Source organism: Macrosteles quadrilineatus, unplaced genomic scaffold (genome assembly GCF_028750875.1).
Source record: "Macrosteles quadrilineatus isolate MER2022 unplaced genomic scaffold, UCM_ALF_1.0 Scaffold_3__2_contigs__length_128488019, whole genome shotgun sequence".
NCBI classification, from domain to species: domain Eukaryota; kingdom Metazoa; phylum Arthropoda; class Insecta; order Hemiptera; family Cicadellidae; genus Macrosteles; species Macrosteles quadrilineatus.
Window position 1 is genome coordinate 90,450,331 of NW_026542596.1, and position 26,159 is coordinate 90,476,489.

Genomic DNA, 26,159 nt, shown 5'->3' on the forward strand with positions numbered 1-26,159 from the left:
AAAATTAAATCTCAGGACTCCAGGAAAACGTCTTCCATATTTACCGTTGAGCTATTAACGTAGGGAATAATATGTATTTTTAAACAATGCCGCTAATATAGTACAAAACTAGCAGATAACAATTTCAAATATACCAAGCAAAGGTAGCCTCAAACCTCATTTGCCTTGACAAAATCCAAATAATCAAACTTGTGAACCTTTACAATGATTGTTTAGGTTGTTGGTGGTCCTTTAAAACTCTGTATTTCCCAGACCGCATACGAAATATAACAGAACACCAAGGGCACAGAACCAGAATAAGCTGAACTAGTAAAAATTTTAATTTGGCGGTGACAGGACCTTTACTCTACACCACCCTGGTTTTGAAGTTTGTGTCTCTACTGACTCATCTCCTCACTCATCGATGAATATCATTACCATTATGAGATGGGGACACCACCTAGGTGAGTATTTTAAACAGAATATGCGTAAAGGATCACTTCATGTTGTTTCTTGTCTCAGGATTACTGTTTTTAGATTATAAAAGGTATAATGTTATCTAGATCTGCCAAAGTAATCCAAATGCTGTCTGTCGACTACGCGTTTCGAAGCAGTAGTAGCTTCATCATCAGGTTCTCAAGAACACTATTACTCATCAGAGGTCGTCAAGTAAATATAATTTTTACAAACATACAAACATTTTCCGTCCATGTATGCTTGTAAAAATTCTATTTATTTGACGACCTCTGATGAGTGAAAGTGTTCTTGAGGACCTGATGATGAAGCTACTACTGCTTCGAAACGCGTAGTCGACAGACAGCATTTGGATTACTCTGGCAGATCCAGGTAACATTATACCTTTTATAATGTAAAGTATGAGTGTAGAATGTTGTTTGATGATCTCTTTAGCTTTCTTACTGATTTTGATCAACTGTTAAATCAGTCATACCTTTATTACACCCTCACACATACACTACATATTACACTCACAGTCATACCTAAGTATTCCCCTTAACGCCCTTGCAGTATACCTTAAAATAGAGTATTTAAAAATTAAAACGTAATTGCTGTATTAGACAGTTGTGACTCTTGGTAATTCCCGTTAAACATTGAATTAAGACTATGATGATTAATTCATATATATAACTGTCTAAATCTCAGCTGCAAACATTATCAAGACTACTGGGATTACGTATAAGAGCTGCTTGACGTTCATTAAGATCTTAATCCCCTGATCGTGTTTTCTCAGAGAAAAAAATGTTAGATAATATTAGACTGAAGTACCAGTGCATTACAACTGAAACCAGTTCAAATATAAAAGATTGACAAACTTACACCAACATTTATATGAAACAACTGTTAGCTTCACTAACTAAAAAAATATATAGTGACTAGAATTGTTTGGGAAATGAAGCTAATGTAATTAACTGCTTCAGGTACAATGATCTCATATCTAGGTACTATACAAAGTTTTCGACAATGGCAAAACCTTCAAGAAATTAACATAAATAAATAATTACCGAAGTACATGTGTTCAACTACGTTTGGTTGTACACAGAAGAGCCATGTTTTTTAATATAAATCTAGGTTTGGTGTTAGTTATGATTTCACATGGTATTTATTTGTTTGAATACATTCATTGAATGTGGTATTTTTTTGACATTGTATACAAAATCATACTACAGAAAATAATTATATTGCCACTATCCTTAGAAGCAATATATTTTTCCGTAGCTAATCTTGATAATTGCACAGGACATACAGTTTTACAAATTTTATTTTTATAACATGAAGATACAATTGAAAATCAATTTAAGAGCAAATTGATCATTTGAAGATAAAATTGAGAATCATTGCTGATCAAGAAGTTATTAATTGGAAATCTTGCCTGGTTATTTATATGTTTGATGATGAGTTTTCCTCCAAACCCAATGCGTAAGATTTTTCAAAGGCCCGCGTAAACCATATTTCCCAAGGGCTAAGCTTGTCTTTGAGCGTTTCATTAGGGTAAAGATAAATCCATCTACTTGCTTTACCAGGGGTACATTTTTACATTTAGTGTAGAGTTCATAAATTATACCCTGATAGGCAGTTTTTTAATAACCTTTTACATTAAAATACAGTTTTCACAGAAACCCTATTAGAAGCATTGTACTATTCATTCACAATACAGTATAGGTATTCATACTATGGTTTACCAGTAGGAATATCTTGTTGGATCCGTTAAATTGTGTGGTTTCTATGATAACGTCTGTGAATACGTGTTAAGAATGAAAAGTATGAATATGAGTTTCGTGAATCAATACTATAACAATAAAGTCTTAAATATGTGATCAAGGTTATTTGATTATTAGTATTGAATTTTGATGTAGTAGAAAATAGAGTAATTGTTTAACCGACCGTTTTCAATCAGCCAGCAAGTACCACGTATAGAAAGTCTTAATCGCTACAAACTGTGAAATGACCTGTTTTCGTTGGACGTTTATCACCGGAAAAAATTCATAATTACATTGTTTACTACGGAAAATAGAATGTTTACTATGAGAAAGTAATGTTTGCCAAATTTTTGGATTTTGCTGGCATAAACAAACGAAAATTTGTTATTTTGTGCAACTGTTTCAATTTGTAACAACTAAAACTGTAAATTGATGTAAATTAACTTTAAATAGAAGGCATACCAAAAAAAACTTTGAGTTTTGTACTGTTCCTAACTTTAAAAAGTAAATTACTAATGTATATTTTGATAAAGAAAATATTGTCTTTGTAGTGTAGCGAAATATAACATTTAAAACACCAGTGAAAGTGGGTCTTAACATATTTAGAGTGCTTGATAAATCTCACACATCAAAAGAAATTTTCTCAAATATGCAATGAATCCCCTTCTACTGTTTGTTATGAAATACAAGGTGTCCATAAGTCCCTGATCGTTTGAATATTTCTTGAATTATTTAAAATAGAGCTACAATACTTTGCACTAATTTACTGGACATAAAAATCTATTTGATCATATATTCAGTGATCTACTACTTCCTCAGGGGGATAGCCCACTAGGAGTCAGAAAAAATCTTAAATGTAAGCATAGGTTGATATGCATATCAGATTAAAGACATTTGCTAGTAGAATACAAAGCCTTTAATTTTAACTTAAACGGATAAACAAGTCAAAAATGGTAGCCGATAAAAAATCTGTCATTTTAAATATTTTGAAAAATATTCAACCAACCCGGGACCTTTTGTCCGACCTGTATATCTATTTTAAATTGAACGGATATTTTGGTATGCAAAAAATCTTTTAGGATAATTTTTAAAGTAAAACAATTGAATGTAGGCTAATAGTTAGAGCAGCAAAGAAGTGTGGACTGTCACAACATATTATATGATAGCATTTGTTTTGATAAAATATTGAATAAGTAAACCTGTAACAGTTTGTGCACCTTAATATTAAAGGTTTGGTGACTGGCTTTAGTATTATAAATTTTATAATAATTCAAAATGACGTATTAAAGTTCTAAAGATATATGTCACTATTACATAAAGAGGTCAAATAGCAATGAATAAATGAAGTATGAATTCCCTCGACAAATGAATGTAATAACAAAGTTTTGTCCAATTACGAACAATAGATTTGAAGAACAAAAGGTGACCGTTTAAGTAATTCTAAAGGTAACAATACAATACAATCGTTGAAACACATTCATCACGGATCATTAATCACTATAATATATCTACAAAGTACACATTTTCATCTAGAGAATTGTATTGCATACTATGTTTTGAGCTTAAACAAATTAAACTCAGGCTATTATGAATTCCTCATCTTTATCCTAAAAATATGCTATATTAGCTGCAAAAAACTTAACAAAAATGCTGGAAGAGATATTTATACATGTAAAATAATAAAATACTTTTAACTGAACTCAGATGAGTACAGAAATCAATACATTCATTTTAGTAAAAATTTCTTGTATTGTTATAAATACAACTTTTCAAAACTGACATAAATATTTCGAATAATTTAGTTCACCAATTTACGTTGATAAGTAATACCATGTGATAATAAGGTATAAAACATCCAAAGTAAAATATTTTTCTACGAAAAACGTGGACAACATACTCAATACTTTTTACTAAATATTATTTATTTAAGTCCCAGGGTAGTTTGACCAAGTATGCACGTTTTATAAGACATCCTACCACATCAAAATGTATTCCCTGTCCAGAATACAATTAAACACAACTGATAAAATATCCCTGGAAAATACAATAAACCCTGTAAAGCTACTGTGCCGCAAGACCTAGCTGTTTGTAACAACATTTTGAGTTATTTTATATGATCAGTTTGGAATTCTCCGATGTAAAAAAATATAAATTCGAAATGTTCAATTAGCGGTTAGTTCGCCTAATACCGGATTTAACCTTTTCATTCTTTGACTGTTTTAATTGTAACGGAAAGATTAGTCTTATTATTGTATTATAATCAGTTCCTTTTACCTTCTTAGTTGTAGATCAAAATAAAAACAAATACTGTTGGATGTTTGGGCTTATTCTCTATGGCCAAGGTTTAATTTATTATGCAGGTCACTAAGCCTACCAGTATTTTAACTTCCAATTACACTAATAATAATAAAATTTTATAAAAAATGTCTTATACTCATGTGATACGGTTGCAAAACAGCCGATGCCGGCTCACGGTCAACACGAGAGTAGTAAGGTTTAAAAATTGGGGTAATATTTTGTCTTCAGTATTCAAATTTCAGTTTTTCAACTAGAACTAGTAGGCCTACATTTGGAATATTTAGGTTTCGACAGTTTAGTTTATTTGGTTTTAGCAATGCTAGCGTTTCAAAACGAAAGAGTCCGGATATTAATAATATACTAAAAATGTTTCCTACTTAAGCAACTTGTTCAAGCAAATCGTAATTTTATTTTACTTACAAATAAAAAAAAAACTTTTCATACCTGCAATTATCATTGTTAGTTTTAACAAGTATTTTCTCAACATATCAAAATGGCAAGTTGACATTAACGACAGAATAAAACTAACTTCTCGTCACGTAAGACGATTTATTTCCAAGACAGTAAATTTACGCGTGTAGTTTGTCTTGTTGTTATTACTTCACGTGGCTGTGCGGTAAAGGCCTAGCTGGGTACACAACGACAACATTTGCCAATAAACGAATATAATATATATATATATATATATATATATATTATATATAACACACAATAAATGTAAACAATAATTTATGAACTATTTCGATTGCAATAAATAGTTGGCCATTTGAGGATTGAGTGGGAATCTTCACTGCTGGACCATAAAATCTCTCGCTTTCAAATCGCTCATATCTTTTTGTCTCCGTTTTGGCTTGATACACATAAAGATATTTCCGTCGAAACCCCTTATGAATATGCCAGAGTTTGAGTTATTTGCGTCAACCAGAACAAAATGTAATGTGTTTGGGATAAGTACAATATTAATAAAATATTTGAGTATTTCTTTTGTTTTTAAGGATTATGGTTTGATTATGGTATTTATTTATTGTGTATATGTTAATTTATAAAAGTGATCAGGGCTAAAACAGAGATAAAATTCACGTATACGATTTTACCTTTCAACATACGAACAAACAAAGATAACAACCTCTTAATTTCTATTTAAGTTGTTTTATAAATGCATATAGTTGCAAATGCATACAGATAGCAAAATAATTTTATTTAAATAAAAAATAATTTTACATCTATAATTTATTTAGTATTGTAAATAGTTGACCTCTGCAGCACTTTTGTCCAAGTTATTTGTTTTTTACTTTTTTATATTAAATTTTTTTATAAAAATATTTTTTTTAGACATTTATTATTCTGCTTTAAGAAAATTCCTAGTACATTGGTTAAAGATATAATTGAATAAAATAACGTTCTTACGAAGATTAAAGATGTTATAGACAATCAACCATAATAATAACTGTCATAATAGGCGGCGGATATAAAGTTAAATAACAGTCAACTTAAAAATTGACAAAAAATACTTTTCAATCTAGACGCTAACTCTAGATTGAAATGGCCATGAAGTAAGATATAAGTTACATCAAAACTTATATAATTTAATTTCTATGTTTGTTTTTTGAATGTTTATTAGCGAATTTCCCTATAGGGAAGTAGCTATTACCGTAGGTGGCACGATAAGACCTAGACCCGGGACCGATTTACTTTTTCATTTTGATGTCCCCAGAGGCCAAAAACACCATTCGTTCAAATTTTTATATATGTATATATATATATAGACTTATATATATATATATATATATATATATATATATATATACGTCCGTGAACGCGATAACTTGAGTAATTTTTGTCCGATTTTGATGAAATTTGGTTTAAAGGTGTAAAGTGGGATAAACTTGAATGAGTTTGCGAACCAGCACGATCGGACCATGGGAACGGGGCTTTACGGGGGGTTTTATGGGGTAAAAATTGGTTTTTCTCACTTTTGACCCTCAAAACACAAAATTTCCCGATTTCTCTTTAGACCTTTTTAAAGAACTTAAAAAAACAAATAATTTAGTATATATAAGTATTTTTGTTTGATTATTAGTAACGGAGAAAATTAAAAAAATTGTAAATTTAAAATTCCCATGTTATTCGTATGGAGAATCCTATTGTCAAATGTTGTAGTTTGCTTGTTTATGGATAGATTTTGATCAAACTTGGCAAATTTATTTATTTTGTACTAAGCTATCAATATTTTACTCAAAAACACACATTATTAGTTTCCTTGTAGCAGCAAACCTAGGTACTCGTTAAACCTAATGTTATTAAAATATATTTAACTGAAAATCAATTCAGACAAATGGAAATTCGCTTAGTCGGCAAGTTTGCTGCGGCGGGGGTATTTTTAAGTTAAAACGTGTTGCGATAAAAAATTATTAAAGTGATTTTTTTATCGATCCAGCTATTTTCTGATTGTTAGGCAATTAATACGAAAGGCAAATAGTGTAACATGTAACTGTACACCGTTACACTTTATATTAAAACTATATTTTTTAAGAAATAGTTTGTTAATCTTCAGTGACCTCATAGAGAGAAATAGGTCTGTACTTTATAGTTCGGCAAGAACGACAAAATAAACAAATGTTTAAGACCATTTTATTGTGTCCCAAGTTAAGGTTGTTTTAGTTTACAAACTCCTGGACTTTCATTCGCATTTTGTTTTGTTTAAAAATACACTTTTTTGCTGTATTTTTCATATGTTATGTTTTAACATAATACCTTGAGTTCTAGAGGAAAAAATAATAATTTTTTAAATAATAAAATCTAGTTATTGTTATTTATAATGTTCACACGATGTTTTGATGAAGGAATTTTATTAAATTTGATATAATAATGATTTAAGATTCTTTTAAATATATTTTTTTTGCATTCAGACACTGATAGTTGTATAGATTTTAATAATTTATTATCAGCATTGTATGTGTTATTAAATTTACGGAAAGTAAATAAAAGAAATGGTTTATAACACTAAAAACATATATTTACGCTCATAATGTTAATCACAAGACGGTAAATATACAAAAGATGGTAAGTGGTGATCGATTTCGATTGAACACTAAAATCATCATCAGACCCAATAGGCGAATCACTTACCATCTATTTGTATATTAACCGTCTTGTAACTATAAAGTAAGTATAATTTAATAAACGATTTATTCGTTTTCCAAACCACCTCAATAGAAAGTTGCTGTATTTATTTCTCCAGCTTGGACAGTTCGTTTCCTGGCCAATTTGTGGTGTCTTAGAATATATAAATTTTTAAAGATGTGTTATTATTGTGTTGATTAAGATTACCACGTTTATTTTTTTTACTAGAGCATATTTGAATAGCTACATATCCAAGATTGGTTACCCCGTAATTCTTTTAATAAAATACCCTGTTCCCCTTAAGTATTAGGATTTAACAGTATAACTCTAAAGCTTATCTTAAATATTTTATTATTTTTAAGTACAATTTAACAACTTTAAGACGCAATAAAAGTTTTCTATTTTAATTGAATTAAATTAAATTATAATTGACACAACTACATCATCATTGCTATCAAGCAATTTAAATATCTACATTTGCTCAAGTTGTCAAAGAACTATCAGAACTCCAAAAGAATGTTTATTTAATCGGTAACCAAATATTCCAGGTTATTATTTTTAAGGTAACTTGAACATTTCATTAATACGATTTGGAGTCAAACTAAACCCTTTTAAACAAACAAAAAATTGCCAGAAACGGACCTTTTTGTGACTGTAACTTTAATTTGGGACTGAATAAACTTTAAACGTTTACAAAGAGACTCTATAAGGGTGTAATTTGTTTTTGATCCATGTAAAAAAATACTTGATTGGGGTGTTTTACGTTTAAACTATACGGATGTGTTACTTTAAATAAATAATGATGTTTCAATAGTATATTCCAAATTAATATTTGCAAATCTAGATCAGTTAATATGCTTTTATATTTAATTTTTTTCAGTTGAGAAATCAAACATCATGTAACAATTTGCAGTTTTTTTTTGTTTTTGTATTCGTAAGTAAATTTTTTGTGAAAACATTTGATATTATCCTTTCAATTCAAACAATTGAGTTATATACATAGCTAATTACATTCCAGAGTTACATAATTAATTTATTAACATTTAAAATTGCTTAAATAATCATTTAGGTGGTCCATACATTTCTAACCGTGCTACATTTATTTTAGTATTGTTAGCGAATTTACTATATAGAGAATAAGCTATTACCCTAGTACTCATGGTAAGATCTGGACCCGGGACCGATTTACTTTTTCGTTTTGGTATATCCTATTTGGAAGCCTTCAGAATTCGCAGATTTACAACGGAGGTTCGTCTATTGATTAAAAACGAATGATTTGCATAATTTACATTGTAATCGCACGTTAACATTTTGATTGCATCTCTCATATTTGTTATAATTTAAACTACGCAGATTGAATATTATTTATTTCTAATAAATACATTTAGTCAGTTTTGGTGGAAGAACGGATTTCCTTAAGAATTTTAAATGCATTATGTTAATGTGCTGCAAATATAGAGAATGAGACAGAGAGAGGAAGTACTCTTCTTAAATATTTTAATCCTTGCTGTCCATATAAGACAATTTTAAAATAATACATACCATATTTATAACTATAATCTATAACTAAAGAGTATAACATTATTTCTACTATTCTATCCTTAGGTAGTACGAAATTAGATATATAAAAGGAAATATCGTTACAAGAGACTTAACTGACCAAAGTAATTCACTACAAATCCTGGAACATTATTGAATAACAACGAACCGAGCATGGCGCGTTGGCAAACATCCAGCAACGAAATTGAACTGCTTAACATCATGCAAAGTTATGTGTTCTGGTATATTGAAAAGGCATTGCGTAGTTAAAGTGTGAGTAAAAATGTAGACAAAGTATTTAAATGTACTATATATGTATACTTTTTGCATGGAAGTTTAATGAGATATACTTTTAAAATGTGTCATATTCCTCTTCGTATTAACTACGTTTACAACCATAAAACTAAACAAAAATGCTACGTTCAATTGGCTACGTAAAATGTTGTTTTTAACTACTGTAAACGATAATAATAATCCTAACATACGTGACACAATAGCCTACATAAATCAAACATAGAGATAATAGCTGACTTAAATTGTTTCTAATAGTCTATTACGAAATTATATTGAACCGCACCATAATATAGTATGTTCAAACGTTACTCAAATCCAACATAGGTCAATGATTATATTTTATAAGCGAATGGCAAAGCCATATCGGTAGCTAATTTTTTGAAAAGTGAAGTCTGATTCCAGGACACGAAAAGAAAATAAGTAATTTTAAAAATATTAATTTTATTTTCACTATTATTAGGCCTACTACTTGTAGTGGTGCATTATAGATAGATACTAATACACAAGTAGTTTTCTTATAATTAGTTCCCCAATGAGTGTTTTATAGATATGCATTCGTGTATATTTTGAAAATAAATTATACATTATTTCTTAGTTTAAATTTAAAATATCATATATCTACAAACGCTAGGGTAACTAAAAAGCTGAGCTATTGAGCACAAAATTGCTAACAGCATCAAAAGGTGGACATTTGTCAGAAAATTGATAATACTCACATTATATATTATAATTGACATAAAATACACGTCACATTGCTGAGAAAGCAAACTGTCACATGGTAAATTGTTAGCATAGTCCACGTCAGGTGATGTGTGTGTTATATGTGAATATAGGAGGTAATAATTCAACAATGAGAATTTATGTTTAAGAGAAAATGACAAACAACTGATAAAAACCCTGTTTTATAATATAACGAATTACATTCCGTTCGGAATTTAAATAAAAGAAAGAAGTTAATGTAATATTTGAAACGGCTACAAATGTGATATGATGTGTTTATATTCATGATCAGCAGATAAACGTGAAGTCAAACTTTTGTATATGACTTGCCACGTATCTTCTAAGCCCGGGGTTTTGTCTACTGACGATCCATCTTGTATGATTAACACAGGCCTATGTGATGTATGGTCCAGTGAGTAGGCCTAAGAGAAGATTTCTATTCAAAGCTAAAATACCCCCGCCGCAGCAAACCTGCAGACTAAGCGAATTTCCATTTGACTGATTGGATTTACACTGAAATGTCTACTTACAAATATAACATTTATTCCCAATTTAAATAGAATTAGTTTAACAAGTACTTAGGTTTGCTGCATCAGGGAGGGTAAAACTGTTTTTTTTTTGTAAAATGTTAATAGTTAGTAAGAAATAAAAACATTTTCCAAATTTGATCAAAATATGTTCATAAACAAGCAAAGTACAACACTTTACTAATTCTCCATAAGAATAACATGGGAATTTTAAATTTACAATTTTTTGGAATTTTCTCCGTAACCATTAGGCGCATAATAACGCTTCAATATACTAAATTATTTGTTTTTTTAAGCTCTACAATATGGTTTGGAAAGAAATTGCAAAATTTTATGATTTTTGGGTCAAAAATGGGAAAAACCTATTTTTACCCCATAAAACCCCCCGTAAACCCCGTTCCCATGATCCGATCATGCTGGATCGCGAACTCGTTCGAATAAACGTAGGTTTACACGTTTGTACCAAATTTCATCAAAATCGGATCATTTTTGCCCGAGTTATCGTGCTGACGGACATATATATATATATATATAAATATATAAATATAAATAAAAAAAAAAATAAATAAAAAATAAAAAAAAAATTAAATAAAAAAGAATATAAAAAAAAGGGTACTCATGTTATTTTACATATTATTTATTATATATATATATATATATATATATATATATGAATTTAAACGGATGGTGTTTTTGGCCTCTAGGGACCTCAAAACGAAAAAAAAATCGGTCCCACGTCCAGGTCTTACCATGAGTACTACGGTAATAGCTTATTCCCTATATGGGAAATTCGCTAAAAGTAAAGAAAACATTTCTAACACCGTGGTATGTATCATATTTTTGTCAATTATTTTTTTGTGTACTTAAAGGTTGTTTAATATAAGATGCGTACTTAAAATGTTCTGTACTATTACGATCAAGGGGATTAGTTAAATGGAAAAGTAAGAAAGCGGTTTTTGATTGTAAAGGTGACACGTACACATAATTGAAAGTGAAATGATTTCATATTACGTAAATAAGATGGTTTGGTTAAAATATAGAGTAGGAACGAATGTTTAAATATTTATAAATGCATGCTAAATTGCTAATGCGTGTACAATAAATTATTTATAAATAAATTATTCTCGTTTAGTTTTGTACACTTAATCATTTTAGGAAAGTAGGTTAAACATCTAAGAGTATATAAAGTATAATTATTACCTCTTGGTGGATAGATAAGTCCTTCAATTATGAATTTCAAAGTACATCTATTATTCTAAGTAGGTAAAAGTTAATTCTCCCTCATCAACGGTTACAAATATGAGTATGAGTATATTAGTCATCTAAGATAGTGTAACTATTTTTTGTCTCGTGGTTTAACAACAAAAACTACTGAAAAATGACTTCTTTCGTAGAATAATCCAGTTTGTAATCATAAAGGATGTGGTGTTCCACAATTGTTACTACCAAATTTAATTAATGAAAGTGTTGGTCAACATTAAAAAGTAAAACTAATCTATGATGCATAAAACAATTATTAAAACAACATAAATTCATTTTTCGTGAATTTGAATTTTTTCCTATAATTGTTTGTAAGTAAAAGGTTTAGTTATTTTTATCATATTGTATCTTCGTTACAAGATTACGGAAAAGGTTGTAATTAGCTGTTAAATTGGACATTTTTATATTAATATTTAAAATCCCTCTAGGGTTTTGAACGTTTTGTAACATAGGCCTATCTGTTTACAATTTCACGATTGGAAATACTCAATGTTATATCAGCGTTGGGAAGCCATGTTCATGTCCTGTCAGCCTTGGAAAGAGTCCTTTTCAAGTGAAGATTGTATTTTAAACAGGCTGGTTTAAAAGAACGTCATATTTAAACAGTAAGCATGGTTTAACTCATTTTATCGTTATTGCGTTTACTAATGAATTAATTAATTGTTTACTTAAAATAAAGAAATAAATCTGGGGCAGTCACAGTGGATCAGTTATAATTATAAATCTGAAATAGGCTAATTTTTTCAGGTAGACTACTTTAACTTAAATCTCCAAGGGGAATAAGTTTTTCCTCATACAATGTACATAATAGCAATTGGTAGCAATTATGGTAAGGGTTATTTCTTAACGATTCACATAAACAATAAGAGTATTGTTATGATTGTTGATAATTAAACCTTTTCCAAATACTTAAATCGTACCAAGTAGTTTCCAACACGTTTTATTATTACTTGTTAAAATATAATATACATTTATTTTATTTAATAGCAAAGGTTTTTGAAGCAGTTTCAAATATTTAATACATTTTACTTCCTACAATAATTGAACATTCGATATTCCTAACAAACCAAGTATATTTGACGAAAGCTTTTAGAGTCAAATTAATTACATCTTGCGGTTTCAGCCCGACCACTTTGGAATGAATCCTAAATTGAACTCGACATTACACAATAAGCTTTTAAGTACTCAAGGAATTAAGCTTAACGATAACGTCAACAATTTATTGCGTTCCAATAACTAATTACTATTCACAAAAGAAATCCAGTAAATGCATTTTTTATTTCTTTTTACAAAAAGTATGGTGTATACTTTTTCTGTTTCAGCGTCATTAAGACTATTAAAATTTTTATTAGAAAACTGTCTAAAAAATATTCTTATTCACATTCTAACGTTAAAACTTTGTTATCATACAATAAAAGGAAATTGAATTGTTTGAAGGAATCCAAGCACTTCATCATTCAAGTAATTAATTTCAGATTTCAGCACGATTATCTACCTACATTGGAACTGTAAACAGTAAATTCTTCTCAAAATTGCCAACATTTGTGTGTGATCAACCATACGGTATAAAATAATTCTTTAAAACATTATTTTGATCAAAAAGAGCAAAAACCTTAGCGAAAAATGTGTTATAAATTGCTGTAGTATTTTTTATTACCCGAAGATTGTAGTAAACAATTTAAATATTCCATATGATTCATACACAATCATAAATGAACTAAAACTTTTCTTTAAATTTATATTATATATTTATAATTATATTTTGGTCACAGCAGTTGCAATATGAATGACAAAACTAAAATGCTTATACACTATTCATTAAAAACTGTACATGAATTCGATTTCTTTCAGGTAATGCTTGTTCTTTGGTGTGAATTACCTGATTATTACACGCGACACAGATATAACCACATCATAATCACTGTAATGTTACAAGTGATTGGAAAGCAATTGACAATTTAGCAATCTCACTTCAGCATATGTCGATACAAAATCACATAAAAAATACTTACAAACAAAATTGTTTAGTTATAAAGTAGTAAAGCTTAAATGAAATCTACTCTTTATCAATGTATATAGTAAATTGTAATAGTAAGGCTCGTACCTTAAATTATCCACTCGTGCCGTTAACACTATTTACGCGAGTTTCGTACACTAATTTACCTACGACAGTGTTTTAATTAATAATAATCACTACTCATAACTTATAAGAGAGGTTATGTTTTCGCTTATAACCTCTCATTGCCACTGACAGTGATGCAACGAAACATAATTGCACCACTTAATTAAATTGGCCTGAACAGCTGATTAGTTGACGTTATAATTTTTACAATTTTACTTATTCTCTTTTAAGGTATACGCTTGAACCATAGAGCCATTCTATGGTTCAAGCGTATACCTTATATGGATTGAATGGTAAGGTTAGTTTGCTCAGCTGATGTGTGGTTACTGCCGATAAAACTCTTTATTGTACGTCAACTACTATTCTGCAATTTAATAAGGAAATCGTTTATCATAAAAAAGTGAAAGAAATGCTTAAGTTTCATTAAAACTTGTATTTCTACGTAGTATTTTTTATATACGAAATTATACACAAAAAATTAGCTATCCTTTCATGCTTTTAATCAAATATATAATTTTCCATTATATGCTATCCAGTTCACTTAGCTATAGTTATAACCTTCAACTCTCAGACGATTTCGTGAGTTGGTATCTCGAAAAACTTAGATTGGTAGGAAAATGATGTTGTAATTCACTTCCCGGAATCAACAAAATTAATATTTCCCATGGTTCATTGTTGTAACCTTACGCCTTAATTGCTAAGTAGTGAGCCTGTGCGAATGAGCAAAAATATTAATAGCTACTAACTGAGCGCTTTCAAAACAATTCACTGTACTCAGGCATTTTGTTAAGAATTACAAATCCATCGTTACATAGCAATGAAGTGACACATTTCTGTTAACTAAATCACAATAAAATCTGAGATATATTACATTCAACTAGTTTTGCTAGTCTGGTGTTGTTAGTTATCTTCAAATTAGTTAGGGTCTCCTTTTATACCTAAATTAAATACATCTCCCAACAACTCGTCTTTAATTTTCTTGTAAAAATAAAATATAAGTAAACATTATTGTTACAACTTGCATCTGAATTTCTTCTCATATTCAATAATTTGTTTATAATCAATATAATGTAACAGATCAATACACAATACGGAATTAATGTTTTAATGATTTATGAGTAAGATTTTGTAATTATAAATTGAAAAATTTAATTTAATGGAATATATGTTAAGTGGTAATATTGGATGATCACTGATATTATACGATTACATGATTAGTTAGAGCAATTAGTCAATTGACATTGTAATGTTATCAATGCTCCATCGTAACCAATATAGGCCTATAATATCTTCCACATGTTCACTCATATGCATTTAAATACCAAACTCTGTAGTAATAATTTATCAATATGATTTTTTACAATTTTAATTGTCCCCACAAAATAAGAAACTAACATGTTGAATAAAAAGATTCAAAGTATCAACAACGATGAATTTAATTAATATAATTATTGAAACTTTGTCAAGCTCGGTTTAGTAGTTAACATGAAATGTTTAATTAAATAATCCTGACATTGGCAACCTCCCAACAAAGCATACTGCATTCTTTGCATAGCGTTTATAAAGGTTTAGGAATTTCGTTTATAATATTTTTTTGTTTTGGAAGGCCTTTGTGAAATTACACATAATGATTTTTAACGTTTAGACCTTTACTGCATTTGAGAACATCGTATATTTATCAATTGATCAACCTAACTCATTGTCTGTAGATTTTGTAAATGTAATTTTATTATGAATTACCAGATCGATCCTGAGAAAAGTCAGTAGTCTTTAGATGGTTCCAACTGGACTCAGCTGTTCCTGATCACTGGGCTCTAAATAAATAATCTTGGCAAAAAACAGCTGATCTTGGTCAGTAAAAAAGCTAATCTCACACCATTCTACACTCACCCTTCACTTATATTTGGGTCGAAATACGCACCTAAGTGGCGTTCTAATGTAAATTGTTAGTTACCATTGTAATGATTGTATCGGGTTATAATGCGTTATTCATAGTCTTAATCAATCTTAATCTATCATTTAAGCAAAAAGCAAACTAAAAAAAAAACAACTAACAGGAGGAACATCTATAAATAAAAATATTTTTTTCACAGGACGATGGCACGAGCCTGGGATTGTTTTTCACATTACTTCAGGCTAGACCTAGGGGTTGTGGCATTATCACTTAGATAAAAACCATTGGTGAATTGGTGGGGATCGAACCCGGGACCTCACGGACCGAAGGCCCGCGCTCTAACCACTACGCCAGCTCGCTCCCCATAAAACAAAATAATAGAGAAATATGGTATTTACTATTTTTTACTATTAGATGTTCCTTGTAATGGTTATCAAACTAGACAATAAACTAAATTACTAAAACTCCGGTCAATATTTACAGTTTATAGATGTAAGGGAAATACAAAACTAAACTTGTATGTGAAATTTAGTTATAGTTCATTCTTTACATATTTCATATAGATAGAAACCAGACTAGGACGCATACATCACATGATTTATGGCGATAGTTTATAGCAAAATGTGGATATATATCCATCCAACACAAACTCACTTCGTTGCATTTCGATTGCGACTGTCAATCCTCAGTCGATTTATACGTAAAATAAGTTGCGCCAACAATACTCTATGCTATATAGAACTCTGAAGCTGAACAATCATTTACCAATTAGACTTATATTTTGAGATATTCAGATTTGTAACCACTAATTTCGAGTGAACTGATTGGTTGTTAAGGTGATTATTATGAAAACCAGAACCAGATATGGGTGCTGGGCAATTTTTATGTATAACATCATTCTACTTTCATAACAGCATAGTTTTACTCATAACAACACGGGTAACGGACCAATGAAGTTCAAGGATTGAGAGCAATGGTTGTTCAACATTTTTGTACAATATAATTCACACCAAAAATCAATTATCTTAAATAACTTATAAATTATGATTATAATTTTCATTTATTTCTTTCTCTAGCTAATGTGCTATATAATATTATAAATGTAATAATTGTATAAATGCTATCAAAACTAAACGAAAGAGAGTCATTGGTAGCTTAACCTTAAAGCCGTTTTAAAGTGCAAAGAATTTTCTAAAACAACAGCTTTAGTGAAACATTGTTCGACTTTCACAATCCCTATTGGTGTCAAATTTTATTTCTAGGTATAATTTAATGGACAAAGGTGGAGTAGCTTGCAAAAAATCTAGTATATCTAATGGTAGTTAAGGTATTAAAGTCATGTTTTATTACAGTACTTGTTTTACTGAATTACCTAATGGTATAAAGTAATTAAAAAATATGTATTTATATATTTTAATTATTTGACTCGTGGCATTGAAGGAATAAAGAAAGAATAAACTGCGCAATATTATTCAACTTTCGAAAGTGAATAAAATCAGCCAACATAAACGCATTGAAGCAATAACAAGCACAAAAACGTTAACTTGTTTTGCTTAACATTTTACCCTTGGTTAAACAGTTTACATATAATACCCAGAGTCAACGTCCCTTTTCTTGAGTTATCCCTATACTTTTTAGTGAAATACAATACGAGTACGAAAAAAATAATTTCACTAACGATGCCTTATAAAACAATATAATTATTTTGAAATTCTGTAAAAGTTATTTCTCATTTCAATTTGCAAAAATGTATCTATTTTAAATGTATAAGTTATACAATTTGTTTTAGAAATGCTAACAAAGCTTTAATACAATGAACGCCAAACTCATAGCTTTTGCAAGTTAAAACTGACGATGTAATCAAAGTTAAAACGGAAATCAGTTTAATAAGACACAAGTTTTGATACAACCAGATCAGACGTAACTGACGTATAGTCAAATAACTGCCACTCAACTTTCGTTTAACAGTTACATGACATTAGCCTCTTTCACTAACGTGTGGAAATAAGTTATCATGTAAATCATGTGTTGTAATTCCTTTAAATCATTTATATTAGTAGTAAGTTTAATGTATAAATTGGTTTAAATACCTGCTTCTAGTAATCTAATATTCGTAATTTCTGTCACGCAACTAGTTTCGACTTCATGAAGAAGTCATCCTCAGGCGATGGATGTCAAAATAATCACTTCATCAGAAGGTCGTCGATCCAAACATGGTACATTCACACACAAACACGCACACGAACACGAACATATTTACATGAAAAAGGTACATTTACAACGAGAATAATACGAATTATGGTAGGATGATGCGTCACGACCAATGTGTTCATACTCTTTCGTAAATTTTATCTTAAGATATTTTAGGACAATTTTACATGAACAGATCATTCTTTATAATCAGTTTTCTTTAACAAAATATTTTGTGTAAAATTACTAAAAATTTCAGATATGTTTGATACTAAATATATTAATTCAATATTAAGTTCACCAGCCAAAATTTTAACTAGGCTCTTGCTCTCCATAATAGTGTGTATGCCTTCTGCAAATGGCTGAACAACAAAACAGTTTTTGTAAACGACATTTGTTACTCATCATAAATCCGATTTTAATACATTTAAAACTTTCCGAAAAAAAAGGAGAAGCATATAGGGTTTTCATACAATTGGACTACACTTTAAGTTGTGTTTTACAAGATAGCTTTTTTTTTCAATTAACAAAACATTAAACAATGATTCAGAATTTTTTAAGTTTCATATCCGAAATCCCCCCATCATTAAATGTTACTTATTTTGTGCAGAATCAGGACAGTCTTCATTGTTACGCTCTCATTGTACACTTCTGTTCGTAGTAAGAGTTTAACCTGGATCTGATCTTTTAGGATATTAAATTGCTGGGGGATAGACTACCTTCGCATTCATGATATACAAAAGTAGGCTAAATCTAATAATCAGACGATTGTCCCAACAATTTGATTTACTACATCACTTTATAACAATTTAAACGTTTTTACTTTAAATTTAACTACTGTTTAAAACAAATCAAATATGCATTTTAACAGTATGTCTTAATTTCATATAAAAAAAACACAGCAAATGCAATACTTATCAGTCACCAGTTGTTAAATTTAGCATCTTACAAAATTCAGTTTTTTTTATTATTTCAGGTTCATTCCCGTTTCAAACCAAAGGTTAATCAAGCAACAATTTTTAACTATTTTACATGTAAATATATATTTTATTGTCTAATTAAAGTGATAGCTTCAGTTTCTGTATGCGTAGTTTTAGAATGGCAACAAAATAATTTTTTTTTTTTTTAGACTAATGGGAGGTTTTTCTAATTATACTGTAAATTAATTAACCTATCCCCAAAGTATTACGCACCGAATAACTGAAAACTGAAATATTTCATTAATGCCTTTTAAGAATGCTTATTTAGAAACCGGCAACGATCCTCAAGGATTCAAACATTTTACCACCTAGCTGTAGGCAAGGTCTCGTAACCTTTTTAGTGAATTTCCTATATAGGGAATAAGCTACTACCGTAGGTATCATGGTAAGACCTGGGCTCAGGACTGATTAACTTTTTAGTTTTGAGGTACCCAGAGGCAAAAACCCCTCCGTCCAAATGCACATGGATATGTATATCACATTCATATGCATATTTGCTCGAGTTTACGCACAAATGGAGATAAGCACGACAACTCGAGCAAATATGATCCGATTTTAATGAAATTCGGATCAAACGTGTAAACCTACGTTCACAAACCAGCATGATCGGACTATAAAAACGGGTGTTTATGAGGGGTTTTAAAGGGTAAAAAAATAGTTTTCCCATTTTTAACACACAATTTAAATATCTTTCCAAGCAATTTTTTTAGCTTAAAAATCATATTTACACCTATGAACTTATATTTTATTTTTAGTTCCAATTTAAATAAATGGTATCAGCAATCTCACATATAATTTCTCCCATTTGCTTGTCAACAACCTCTATCATGTGTAAGCTGTGGGAGTAAACATGTGGCAATCACAAAAGTTACAATTTTTGAACAATAATTGTTTCAGCAATAGGTGATTCCAGTGTTTTGATTAGAATTAAACACCATAACAGATTGGGGGTCACTGCGCCCTATCTCCCACCATGTTAGCTTGTGTACCTTTTTCTTAAAATAAAGATATCCCACTTCTGATTTTTTTCTGTCAACGTTTGTGTCCTCTTACATGTGAAAACTCAAAAAAGTGTTTTTGAACAATATATAAATATTTTGTGGCGTTTTTACAAAAATGTGTAAAAAGTTTTAAGAATTTATATTTTACATATTTTTTTCTGAGTTTTTATTTTGGCAATATTTTTTATTCCACTTATGTATATAGATATAAAAAAAAATCAAACTGTTTTCATAACCGGTTCCTTAGAAAAAGGTACATAATCATAAAAAAATTGACTTTCGGAAAACGCCGACGCAAATGTAAGACAAGGTACACGATCAAACATTGATTTCAGCTAGAAAACCCCTGGACATACTCACAAAAAGTGCAAAATAATGGGTCTTAACCTTTATTTTACCTATGAGTGTATTATATCATTGTAAAAAGAAAGAAACTCTCTACAAAGTTTAAACAAAAAAGTTTTTAAGAAAAAAAATCATTTTTGCATTGACCCCCTTCTAATCATAATTTTCCATATACTCTGTATAGGTGTAGAAAGTAAAAATATTATTTATTTAAGGATACATATACTTTAATTTTAATGAGTTGATAAGTCAGAGTCATAGAGACATTGAGTACGGAAGTCTGAAGTGGGACAAGGACCTGAGTTCATCTCAAGATATAAACAATACATTTACAAGATTACATTTAACATGCAAGTTGCACCAAGCAGTAAGTGGGTGGTTTGGTTTTACAGTGTCGGCTTCAATGTTTGACGTTAACTATCAACATAAATCAATGAAGTATACACTGGCTCTATTTTTGTATTATAATGTTGTTTGAATTCAACGAAATATTGCGTAGTTTCTTTTAAATGTTAAAATTTATACTGCACCATAAAAATAAATGTACTCAGTAAAATATTTAATAAATAAATTCAGTAACATGGATATAATCCGTAAAATCACTAATCCATTACAATACTTTGCAAACAGTTTACTTTGTTCATGTATGTTTTTAGATTGTCTTTTTGGAAAAACCTTACATAAACAAGGTTCATAAATAAGATGTTCTAAAACTATATCCTAGAATATTTGGAAACAAATCATCAAAGTTTGTTAAAACTAACTCAGTGATTCGACAAGATGGAAATCTTTTATTGGGAAATGAGACAAATCCCAACATTGTCCCGCTACTATCTTAAGTTAAAGTGATAAAATACAAACTATTAGCTTCCAAACTAAAATATAACGTAGTTTTTTATTACAGCATTTAATATCTGAAATCAGGCTAGCCTTAGGTGCGGAAGGATATTAAATCAAGCCTTAGTTGACTAAATCAATAACAAAGAGAACTTGAGACTTGAGATCTGTAACCAAGTTGTGGTTGCGTAATATACCTAACCATAAATCAATTCTTCAATAAACTTGGATGGTTTTCCAATGTATTGAATTTTTTTACAATAATTATTATTCATTCGATGCACATTGCCAACTAATTAAATTTTAACAAAATATTATTAAAACATTTTTAGACTAAAGTTTTGGTTATGATACACTAATTTATAATTATGATATAACTTATAGTTAAAAGTACTGTTGAAATCACAATTGTTAATCTTTATATTCTAAAATACCTCAATTTGGAATGGATTTACTTACAAAATGTAAGCTACAACATAAAATGTTGTTTTGGACAACATTTATTTTATTAAAAAAAGAAGACAAAATGATAGATATCATTATTACGTTTATACTATCAACGTTCGGTCAGCAAGGTAAAATAACAATTTCAGTATGGAAATGAAATATTAAATCCCATCAAATTTGAACTATTACTAAAATGATGTGATGTAATCAATGCCATGTAAATCTTAATTTATCACTAATCCAATTTCTACGCAATAACCATTCTGTAACTGCATTATAAGTTTTATTTCTAGTCGTACACACAGTTAACAAAATTTTATTTTGAAAGCACTTTATCTCAGTCATGCGATTAGTGTTTTCACCACATATTAATATGGAGAAAGAATTCATTAAAAGAAGAATCAATATTGTAATTTATATACATATATAACTCTTTGGAATACTGTTTCGGAACCTAAATTTTATAACGGTTTCTCAAAAACAGCTCTTAAAACATTTATACAAAAACATCAAACAGAGACTGTTCTGAAAGTTCTGAACGACTTTACCACTATCTCCCCGAAAGTCCTAAAGTACCATTTATCTCGAAACTTTACTCAAAATAATGCAATTGCACTAATTGCTCTTAAACTTGCCAACACTCGTTTTAGAATATTTCACTCCAAGTAGATTTTGGATTTTAATTCAAGAAGTTTCCTAAATTCATTATATCGGCTACTAATTTAATAGGAACTGATAGAATCAGGTCTGACTAATTCCACTATTGTGTACCAACCTCACTTAGTAACTTTGGCCATGTAGTCAAATAAAGAGACATTTATCAGATCCTAGCAAAGTAACCATTTTGATTAACAGACTTCTTCTATGTTTTTAAGTTAACCAGTTTTAAATAGTAAAACATTACTTTACTATTTTAAACTGAGGTTTGAAGCTGAGAGTGTATCGATCCCAAATATTTTGAACATTTGTTGAAGCAGTATCTCAGCATTCTTAAGCTAAATAAAAATGTATGGGCCAGCAAATAGTTTGTAAAATTTCATTTTATATATACCATTTTCTTGGATACAATAAATACAATATTTTTACACTCTCCCACACAAATAATATGTGCAGTAATACACATAAATATTTATACTCCATTCCCTTATCAATCATGTTGCACACGTTGGAAGTTGACTGTTTTGGTATCAGATCAGCTGTAGAGACTGATAAGAGAATCAATCATGTGACACAAACCACCAGATGTCAGTAAAGACTTTGACCGATTCACTGGAAAATATTTGTTTGGATATACTTCTGACTATAAAAACCTAAGTTACCTGGGAAATAAAATATTCCTATCTTACGGTAGTAAATTATTTTAGGTTATAATAAACTCTTTTAATCAATTGTCTCCACCATTTAGCTACCTCTCGTTAAAGTGTTAGTATTCATTTGATTATTTGATTAATGTCAATTCCCGTTAAATGAGGCCAATGGTTCGGATTCCACTATAAACTGTATGTATCTTAGTTGCCATGAGCTGTATGGGCTATTAATTAAGAGGCTGTGTCTAAGGAATATATCGGCCTTGGTCACTAACAGGACTACAAGATCGCGCTACTCATCCTACACTCATCTCCATTCATACTTGGCTTAAAATACCTACTTTGTATGATCGCCATTTCACTTAAAAGTATTAAAGTATGTTATATAACGGACAGATTATTTACACTCTTTCTAAATACGTCATAAGTACTTAAAAATTATAATTTAGAGTTAGCAAAATGAATCCCTTATATTGTCCCAAATGTATATAAAAGCCAAACAACGATGGGTTTGTATTGTAGTAGAAGCTATTTTAAGCTGGTAAATTTGGTAACTGTAGAATTAAAACACTTCCAAGCTGGTTGATATTTGCCTTCAAAGGATTAGCTGTGAGTTTTCTTAAGGAGATTGCTTCATGAATACTAATTTTATGCGTAGTTGAAGAAGATCTTTGGTTGAAAAGAATGGATTAGTCTCTTATTTTGAGAATTGATGTTACACTTGATTTTTTATAACAATTTCAAAACTGTAATAACCTTTCCTAAATTGAACTGTAACATACATTAATTCTGGAAGTATCTTTTAATTCTTACATAGTTTTTAAACTTTTTTGGTATTTATTGTGTTGCAGGAATAAACTATTTCTTAAAATATTATTTTGAAAAAAAGATATTGTTGTGGGCTTTCCTTTAAACTGAAATCGACCTAAAGGTTTGATAAAAAAATATATTATTTTTAGAACTTAATTTTGTTCTGTATTAATATACACTTAACTATAATCAATACTATCAATACTATAATCAATTGATAATAATACTCATTTCAGTTTAGGGAAGCCAATAGGAATAAAGAACTGGACACCATTAAGAATACGACACAAAATATAAAACGCCTGCCAGGAGTCAAATTATTGATAATACAGCTGTTTGTTAAGAACAGATTTTTATTAATTTAAGTTTCCTAAATAGTCAATTAATTAAAAATAAATCTATACAAAATTTACTGTTGAGTTTTATTTTTAGTCAAACTTAAAAAAAAATACGATCCAAACATGAAAACTAATATTTTTTTGCGTTTATCACGTGATGGATGTAAAGCCAGAGTCAATTGATATTGGCGAAAGTTTAACTAAGAGGTCTAAAGTCCTTACTTTCAAACTACTGAGGCGGAAATATTCATTAAACAGCTTATCAGCGGTAATCTTGTTATCAAAGCCTTACAATATAAAGCAATTTATAATCTCTTAAAATTTATTACCTAAAATAGATCAATTAAACTTTGCCAGTTATGATTTTTTGCTTTTTTCTCATTATGGTTAGACGTTTGTAAATTACTGTATTTACAATCGATTGTAATTATTATTACAGTAATTACTAATACAAATGTTTCGGTACTAACCACTTCTTATTTTAAAACAAGAAATTCCTTACGGAATTAGAATAATAGATTAAACAAGAAAAGTTATTTTTACATTAAATGGATATTTAATATGTATATATTTATATTGATATACTTAATATAAAAACAAGTAATTTTAAAATTATAACTTTACAATGTGTAATGAAATTTCAGTTTAATATACCTTCTAGCGTTAGATTTAAGTTTGAATGAGTTGGTTTGAAGGTGTTAAGTACCTATTTAAACAAATTGTGGTCCATGACCTAAAACCCCACCTCCCATCTCAAAATGAACCCCTTTAGAAATTAAGAAAATATTTTTTCCAAGGACAGGGATATTCTACTTAAGGGGAGATGGAGAGGCACCAATGCTCTTTAGCTATAATTGACTTTTTTACAATGATCAGCAGGTCAGTACTGGATGTAGAGTAAATAATGAGTGTTTGTCAACGCTGATTCAATGATTCAAGAAGGAAACTAATCAAACCTGGGATTAGCAGTGTCTGCATTATTTTGTATCCTTCTCATATTTTCTTTTGAGAAACCTTTGGGCATAACAGAAATAAAAAAAAAAATGAATTTCTGTTTCCAGTAACCAATACTAAATCTTCAGCTATTGGACGATGCAAAGATAGGTATGATAATCTGACAGATGTGCAGCAAAATGAGACATTTGTAATATAAATCACACCATGACCTTAAGTGTAGTTTAGGACATCGGACTTAGTAACAGGATTTTTTTATGATAGAGATAAGATTATTGTATTGGTCCAATGACCAAATAAATAATTAGAAAACACTGTTCACTAAAGATAATGAATTTATTCCCATTTAAGAAAGAATAATAGTTTACATGCTTGTTTTTACGAACAAGCAACACAAACATTTCCCATTTAAAAATAGTTAATCTGTTCCAGCTGTAAGCACAGAGCTTGTAGCCTCAACCGTGTCCGCTCTACTTACTTAAGTACTTGAACATGTAAATGAGACTGAGAGGTTTTATTTCTTTGAAGTTAAAATTATAAAATACCAAGAAAATATATAAGGTTATATCTGTTACGGCTGATGCATCACATTCTGGAAATATTCGTAATCGAACTTCGAAAATCGCTATAACAATAATGAAATCAGTGATGAAACTGGTCTTTACATAATGCTACTAACACCTTTTCATATAACATCATCGTATTAAACATTCGGTTAGTATCAAGAGGAACCAACAAACAAAAATAAATTACTTTATACTTTATACTTTATTATTTTTATACTTTAAATAGGGTACTAAAACAAAAATAAATTACCAAATATCAATCCGAGAACCCAATCCGTTCAAATAATTAGATAATTGAATTTAATCACGAAATGTTCCCATTTATTAAGAAAATGCCACTCAATCTGCTAATTGAGTCACATTTCATTGAAACGATTTCTTTATTCTCAGTAGGAAGGCTAGATATGTCAAT

General features: G+C 29.5%; 1 protein-coding gene across 1 annotated transcript in view; it reads left to right on the plus strand.

Moving 5' to 3' along the window:
- Positions 1-426: 426 nt before the first annotated feature.
- The window catches only part of LOC128989360 (small proline-rich protein 3-like), a 61,042-nt gene continuing 35,309 nt past the window's right edge, over positions 427-26,159 (plus strand). The window contains exon 1 of the mRNA XM_054411248.1: positions 427-443. Coding sequence (XP_054267223.1) covers positions 427-443 — 17 coding nt within the window. The remainder of the gene's footprint in view (positions 444-26,159) is intronic.